The sequence below is a fragment of the Triticum aestivum genome, chromosome 4D, assembly GCF_018294505.1.
Source record: "Triticum aestivum cultivar Chinese Spring chromosome 4D, IWGSC CS RefSeq v2.1, whole genome shotgun sequence".
NCBI classification, from domain to species: domain Eukaryota; kingdom Viridiplantae; phylum Streptophyta; class Magnoliopsida; order Poales; family Poaceae; genus Triticum; species Triticum aestivum.
The window spans coordinates 340639870-340648049 of NC_057805.1; the positions used below are offsets into that span (position 1 = coordinate 340639870).

The window sequence follows — 8180 nt, forward strand, 5'->3', positions numbered from 1 at the left end:
ATTATTATTATTCATTATTCTCTATGTGTTACATTGCCAGCATATTCCATGTGCTGGCCCGTTTTCGGGCTGCAACGTTTCATGTTGCAGACTTTTCAGACGACGAGTAAGGTGCCTTAGGTCGTGGTCTTATACTCAGTGATGCCGCTGGAGTTGATGGACTCATTTATCTTCCAAGTCTTCCGCTGTTATCGTTTTTAGATGGCCTTAAGCCATATTTATCATACTTAATCTCTTTGGAGATATTCGATGTAATAAGTGTGTGATTGCTACTCTGTTATAAATCCTCCATTTGTACTGTGCGTGTCAGCATTACTGATCCAGGGATGACACTGGTGCACAGCAGCACAGACCATTTGAGGTCTGGTCGCTACACGTTCTTTTCGCTCTGGTTGAGCCATCGGCCGTTGCTCTACCCGCCACAGCCGCCAACTCGATCGTAGCCAACTAGCCGGCTCCACCGTCGTCGAACTCGCCACCGTGTCCCTCTTTCCCAGCGCGCTCCCGCCACCACCCTCCGCGAGCGCATGACCTGGACCGTACCTCTGAGCGCTTGGTCCACCAGCATGGCCAAGGAAGGGGATGCGGACGAAGACGAGATGCAACGGTGGTCGCCGGCACAGAGGAAGGGAGGAAGACGAATCCTTGTCAAGGAAGACGATTTAGGCCGTGAGCGCGTGCCGCAATCGACGAGCATAGCCGGTGGCGTAGCAGCGTCGGTCCACAAGCACGGCTGACAGTGTGAAGGCGACGAGGCGGCCGCCGGAATCCTAGCCGGCGGGCGCATGCATGCGGCAGCAGGAAAAGGGAAGCGAACGAACAGGTTCGCTTGGTCGAGAGGCCGGCTAGTTTTTCTCTCCCTAAATTACCCTCACAACAAGTATACTGCTGCACGCGAAGCGTCCGGTGTCACCGGTACTGCTGGCGATGGTAGTCGCCCAGTTGAGCAGTATAGATCAACCACCACCCTTTGATTTCGAGAATAGACGGCTCATATTCATTGCAGGGTACAGTAAAAGAGCTCTAAAAAATGGTTCACCACGCCTATTTACCATATAAGTCTTATTTATAACAACCACTTAACCTTTTGGTGCTTCACACAGGACTAGTCACCCAAACAACACGGTTCGCTGTCAGGGACTGGGTAAAACGAAGATGAAACACACCACCTATTTACACACCATCACTTATTCATCGCTGACAGTCATATGTCTCACTATTCATCACTCAACCAGAACAGGCACCAACTTATTCATCGCTGACAGTCACATGTCTCACTATTCATCACTCAACCAGAAGAGGCAGCATACTATAGAACCCTAAGGTTGGTAAGGAAGGCCGCGCAAAAATCCAGAAAGAGGAGCTGAGGTCCAGTAACTCTCTGCATATCTAGCAGGTACTTGTCATCCTTGGTCTTGTAAAGCTGAAGAAAAAACAAATACATAAATTCAGAGGCAAATAGAGAGCATATACAGCACCATGCCGGCGAACTGTTAACATCTGAAGTATACAGGCATTAACGAATAATATCACACTAGGTTAACGATAGATGTATGACCAACCAATACTGTGCAGCACTAAAACTTGGGAAGTTCGTTTTATCAAATATGGCAACAGCAGACAATACTTGTTGGCAACAGCAGACACATGCAGATGCAGGATATACTGGTTAGAAAGCAGACACATGCAGACAATACTTTGTAACAATTACGAAGCGAATAAGAATATATTGGCCAGCCTTTGCTTCAGCAAAAACGTTATTTTATCTAGTGATACGACTGCGAAGGTGACATTGAGTAGAAAATCCATATTTCTGTTATTGCAAAAAGAATACAGTAGTATTAGAAGGTGAGATTGCACACCTGGATTTCAAACTTGATCACGGCAGGTAGCCTCCCATTAGCATCGCCGTTATCCATGATGGTAGAGTCATCAACAAAGCTGTGGTTGGCATCTAACATATCACTGACCTGAGGAAACCCAGGGCACCACCTGCATTTCATGTTGTAGTGTCCATTCTTCTTCCAGCAGACATTTAATTCTTGAAGTGCCTTTAGAACCTCGATCATTATCTCACGAGGTTGAGCTCGAGACTGGTGGATAAGTGATGCGTTAGCTCAACAGCTGAATGTGCAAAACAAAGCAAAGTAAAGTGGATAATGTGCAAGACCTGGAGCCCAAGAGCCCATTTTCTTTCAACGGGGTAATATGGCCGCAAGCCACTGCCTTGAGAATCATTGCTTGCTGGAAGATACTGCCTGGTACTTGGGCTTGCTGATTCCGATGAAGTAAACTGATTAAAACTCCTACCCTGGAGAACCATCCATTCAGAAAGTTAATAGTGCTTAAACCTTATGAATTAAACAAGTCACAGATGATGCAAATGTGAACTAACCATTGATTGTAGATAGTCAGCCCCCAAATAGCCACTAGTGGCCCGGAACCGATTGTCCAAGAGTAAGTAATATGCAACAGTTGCCTGGAAACATTGTCTAAAGTCAATTATGAAATAACTGAATGGAATGAAGCACTGACTTTTGTTTGCATATACCTCATTTTGCAGCCTATTGCACAATGATTCACACACATGGGCTTTATCATATCCCAGGTTGACAATCTCTTTAAGTGTATCTTCATCAATCTTCAGAAATGAACATAGAGCAAATCAGCATATACATTGACATAGAAATAGCATTTTAAAGCTTGCTAGTAAAAGAAATTTTTGATAAATAAAAGCGGCATTGCAAGGAGACTTAACGTACTAGGTGCTACCTTTTCATCTCGTTGGGATAGATTACTAGTAGTAAGGAATTACTCCCTTCACTTCATATTATTACATGATGTTTAACTTTCATAATCTTTCCCCTTCTCATAAATCTTTGAGCCACAGCTGCTGGATAGTTTTGTTTTTTGGCTAGTTTTTTCCCTAGTAACCAGCAGGAGCAGTGCCTTTCACTTAAGCAGTATAGTTTTTTTTTACAATTATGTACATGGCCAAGAGGACGGCATGTGGACTACTCGCAAATAAAAGGTTAGAAGAGCTATGAAGGTGGATATCTGAGAACGGAGCATCGCTCTGTTGGCAAGGCATGCGGTATGCAGCCAGCCCACCCGCGTCCGAATCTCGACTCAACAGGGTGTCAAGGTTGTTTCTTCTGTTAAAAATACCACCAAGGGCTAGTCCTAACTGATCTTGTTTTAGAGAACCGAGCAGTGCTCGGTTGGCTAGAGCACAGGCCCGTGAGCTCAAGTTCGAGGGGCAGCCTCTGCATGATGCCTCATTTCTACCTAACAAAGTACCGTCAAGGGAGGAAAACTTCCCGCTTTAACCACGTTCATGAAGGTGGACATCCACTTCAAAAGTTGCCTACTCAGACTCTCGGCGTTCTCTTCTTAATACGAAATGACCATGCACTTTGGTGCATGTTTGAGAAAAAAGAATCTTTGAGCCACAACTTGACCATATATTTCTATAATATTGTGTTTGCAAATATTATATGAAGATTATGCCCATAAAAGATAACATTTCATGACAAAAGTATCGATGTTATTCCTATGATCCATCCAAGATCCTGTATATATTAGTCGATAAAGGTTGAGAAGTTTTACTGTGCACACAAGATAGTCACTTGAAATCTGAAATAGATGGGTACCATTTTGGCTTGCTGCGCCGTGTCTGGTGGAGGCACTGCCAGGTAGCGAGGAAGGCGATTCTGAAACCATGGGTGTTCTCGAATTTCACGAATTGTGATTCTCTTCATAGGATCAACAACAAGCATTCTTGGGATCAAATCCCTTGCAAGAGCAGATAAATGACTTGGAAGGATATAGATGCCTCCCTGGAACACCAAACAAGGGGGCGTCAAATCTACAGATAAAAAATGAATGCTAAAGTCCAACTAATCTACATGAACGTTTTTTTATTTTCAGAACAAAAGGTATACACTTGTCAGGTCCAACTTAATCTACATGTGTTCTGTCTCACCTTTATCTTTTTGAACAGTTTGGGAATATTGTCATCATCAAATGGAAGAGTGCCACAAAGAAGAGCATAAAGTATCACCCCACAGCTCCAAACATCAACCTCAGGTCCAGCATATAATTTACCTGAGATAACCTGCACAGAAACACTCACTAAGCTATTAACGCAAACATTGCGTGTCAGGAAGCACAAGGATAAAGACTCAAGTAAGACAAATTAGTGAATACCTCTGGTGCAGCATAGTTTGGACTCCCGCAGCTAGTCTTCAGAAAATGGCCATCATGCATGACATTACTTAACCCAAAGTCGGCAAGTTTCACATTATATTTGGAATCAAGTAACAGGTTTTCTGGCTTTAGATCACGATGAGCAACCATGTTTCTGTGGCAGTATTCAACACCAGATATAATCTGTGCAAGAAAATTTAAATAAAAAAAGTATTGAGACAAAACCTGAATATGCATCCAGTGATCAGAAAGAATCCTTCAAATTACATATTCGCCTACAGAAGGATATACCATCTCTTTATATTTTTAAAGCACAATTTGATTTAAGTACCGATACTAAGACAATCAAGGCATAGAGAAGAAGATGCCATTTAAACAAAAAATGATTTAACTAGTGATACTAAGATAACCAAGGCATCAAATGAACAAGACACCAGAGTGATACTAAAACAATAGACGCATCAAGAAGAAGTCAACTTTTTGATCAGTTCAACCCAAACGACAAAGCAATCACCTTGGAAAGCTTTCAACTCAATGTAGTACAGGTCATGAGCTAAAGATTAGATGAATGCAAACTGAGCAAATTGATCAGGATTTGCAGAGTCAGCACGTGAGGAATGTGGACACTGGACAATTGCCCAGCATATCCATACATTTCACGATCAAAATAAGAAGCTCAGCAAAGTTCGTATTGTTATGCCCAAAAAATGTGTTCCTACATGCCAAGAGCAGAAAAAGGCACCTGCTGGAAGATTCGACGAGCCTCATCTTCCTGTAACCGCCCTTTCTCAACAATGCAGTCGAATAGCTCACCATACTTGCAATATTCCATCACAACAAATATATCTGTAGGTGTGTAAATGACCTCATAAAGCCGGATGATATGAGGGTGAATGAACAACCTCAATATCTTGATCTCTCTCTTTGCTGGAAACAAGATATGAGAAAACAATAGAAGTAAAGCATTAGACATTCAGCCTGTGAAGAAATTCAAGCTGCAAATTTTACTAATTCACAGCAACAACACAAGGTCAACTTTCTTCTTTACGGAAGCCGGATGTATCCTAGACTAATGTACTTTATCTCGACTAACTGATTAACTGGGAATGAGGAACACACTCACAAATCTGACCAACACTGAAAGCCAATAACTAGAAATCTTGAGCAAGCAAAGCCGAATGTATCCTAGACTAATGTACAAGGAGGCATACCTTTCTCTTCCATTTCCATAGTTCTCATTTGACGACGGTTCAGAATCTTTATAGCAACTTTGTGCCCTGTATGCTTATGCTCTGCAATCCTCACTTTTCCAAATGTGCCGATACCTAATGTTCTGCCCACATTGTAGTTCTTTAACGCTTCAGAATGCCCGCCTCCTCTAGTGTTCCCTTCCATTTTCACTATGTCAAAAAACAAGAGAACGATATATGTGATTCAGCAAACAGTTTTATAGTTCAAACATATATGCACATTAGGCTAAAATTGAAACATTTCTAATCGGATTCCCTTTTCTAAGAGACCTTGAGCGTGACATGAGTAGGCTGGCCAAAACTATCACTATGGACATGAGTGGCGAGGGCAAGTGCGGTTCAAAGGTCAACGAAATGGGTGAAGTTCCCTTCTCATATAGGGACAGACACATATTCAGTCGCTGAAGTGTGGTTCAGTGAGATGATCAGCAACCAACAATGTCTAGTAGCGTGTAGGATCATAATTTTTTCCTCGAATACGCACAAACATGCCGTTACATTTTGGATTACAATGCTTTGCACCCCACCTCCACCACCACCCTCACCTATAAAGTGGACTACTCACTCTGGACCCACCTTGTCAACGCCCCAAAGAAGGGGTCCAAATCTCCTATTAATAGGCCCGCCTGCCTCCATACTTGACCCTCGGTGATCATCCTACTTATGACATGACGTATCGATGGTGAAGATCATATTATATTACCATAAAAATGCCTGCATCTGCATGCGCAGCACGAACTGACTAGGGGCTTGTTTGGATTACCGTTTTTCCTTTTAAATACACTTGTAAAGAATACACGTCTCGGCCCGCCGTTTCGCTCCCGTCCGGAAATGGCTCAGCGGCCGGTAAGATACACGAGTAAGTTAAACACCTCCGTATTGAATTACACAGATTCCAAGCACGGCCTAGAGGCCTTTCCTGATGCATCAGGTCTGGCAAGGATGGTTTTGGGATAGCAAAACAATCATCATGTTGGTACTTTGGATGCTCCTGGTGCGAAGAGAGAGACCACACATGGAATCCCAGAGGGTTAACATGCAAAGTTTTCTTAAAAAGGATCACAAATAGCATCACTAGGCATGTGCGGTGAACATGCAACTGCAAGAGACATACTACAAGGAATGCAGGCATCCAGCAACTGAGCTGAAAAAACGGCAGAGATCAATAAATGGGAGGTTCTAGTGGGTATAGTACAATATAGTAAATCTGTAGCGGTGCACATGAATAATCCGATAAAATTAGGCCAGCCATGAATCTACTAGTACTACAGTACTGCGCACACAATAATTACACGGAATCGTGTCGGTATCGGTATCAGGATCAGAATCAGAATCCGTGACTCTGCAGTACGTATCTTTTCGCCCAGACAGTAAATTTGGGGAAAGTGAGATCGGCCGACCGATGAACCAATAAACCAGCCAACCGATCGGTCAATAATCAAAGGTTTACCTCCCAGCAGGACGTGAATGTTATGTTGGTCCGGGCGGATCTGCGGTAAAGATCTCCGTTGGAGGGGAGAAACGAACAGGAAGAAGACTACTGCTGATTATAAGCCGCGCCCACCCGAAATCGCGGCAAGCAGCACAGAAACTAAATTCCCCACTTCAACGGCGCAGCCAAAAGCCCAAAACCGTGGATTCACCTCGTCGTCCTCGCCAAACGGGCAAGCAGCACTCCCCCGGAATCGGAATTGGGAGCAAGCGCGAACCACCCTAGCTCCCCACCAAGCCGCCCGCCCGGCGAGCTACTACCACCCAGCCAACCAAGCAACGACGGCGCAGAAACAGCAGACACCAGCGAGAATTGCAACCGAGAGAGAGCGTAAATCTACGAGATCAGCTGGGCGATTCCCTCACCTGGCCGACTCCCGCCGTCAACCGCTGGAATGGGTGGGGAGGCGACGAGAGAGCCCAGTGGAGGAGGCCTCGAGGGAGAGCAGGAGAGGTTTTGGGGTCGGTCGGTCCTTTTCTTCTCCGGGGGTGGGAGGGAGGGAGGGAGGCTTTAGGCGAGAGCCGCTTAGCTTAAGCTTAGTTTAAGGCGAGCCGAGCCAGCGGGGGCGGGCGGCGTAACCGGGGAAAGATGAGCATCAGCATCAGCATCGCGCTTGCGTGTCGGCTCCCTCCCGCGCCCGCCGCTTGCTTCTCCTCCTCTGTCGTTTCCCCACGTCAGTTTTTCCTCCCCTCCGCTCTCGTGCTTCGTCGTCGCCTCGCGGAAAGGAAATTGGTTCGTCACCTCACCTCAACGTCCTCCGTCGCATGTAAGTATGGATTGATTGGTGACGAGGCGCTGATGTGGTGCGGCGTTGGAGAGCCGTGCAAGTGCAACGTTGTTGCGTGGTGCGCGACGAGGACGTTAGATCGGGTGCGCACGATAGGCTGTTTTCCCTCGCCCGACTTTGTTTGCTTCGATGATTGTATATTAACCTGTCGCCATCCTGGTAGCACGTGTTTCCTGCTTAATTTCGGGTGCCACCGGCGAGCTATCGGTCTCTATCCTATGCTTGGCGACGGCGACACGGCGTGGCCCTCGCCGGCTTGAGGACGCGCGTTTTCTTATTGGCGAATAGGAGCCGGTCGACCGCCCCAATTTTCGATCGGCCGCCGCGCCAGCTTTGGATCCAGACGCCGTTGACCGTCAAATTTAGAAAGAAAGAAAAGAAAATTCCTCTTTCCCTACCTCGATCGCTCGCGCACGACCCCCACGACCTCCCACCGCCTACG

At 45.5% G+C, this 8180-nt stretch overlaps 1 protein-coding gene across 1 annotated transcript; it reads right to left on the minus strand.

Moving 5' to 3' along the window:
• Window positions 1-1047: 1047 nt before the first annotated feature.
• LOC123097790 (serine/threonine protein kinase OSK4) lies at window positions 1048-7619 on the minus strand. The gene is made up of 11 exons (XM_044519617.1): window positions 7317-7619; window positions 5421-5609; window positions 4952-5136; window positions 4210-4392; window positions 3986-4117; window positions 3654-3839; window positions 2552-2641; window positions 2396-2479; window positions 2171-2311; window positions 1863-2093; window positions 1048-1423 (listed from the first exon to the last, which is right to left on the minus strand). Exons 2-11 carry the CDS (start codon window positions 5602-5604, stop codon window positions 1310-1312), a joined length of 1530 nt encoding a protein of 509 aa, XP_044375552.1. The 5' UTR covers window positions 5605-5609; window positions 7317-7619; the 3' UTR covers window positions 1048-1309.
• Window positions 7620-8180: the final 561 nt, after the last annotated feature.

Excerpts from the sequence above, each read along its gene's own strand:
- LOC123097790 (XM_044519617.1), bottom strand. The coding sequence starts at position 5,604 with ATGGAAGGGAACACTAGAGGAGGCGGGCATTCTGAAGCGTTAAAGAAC. Across the intron at positions 4,393-4,951 it reads CTCGTCGAATCTTCCAGCAG|ATTATATCTGGTGTTGAATA; the intron begins GTGCCTTTTTCT and ends TTTCTTGCACAG. Across the intron at positions 4,118-4,209 it reads CAAACTATGCTGCACCAGAG|GTTATCTCAGGTAAATTATA; the intron begins GTATTCACTAAT and ends GTTTCTGTGCAG.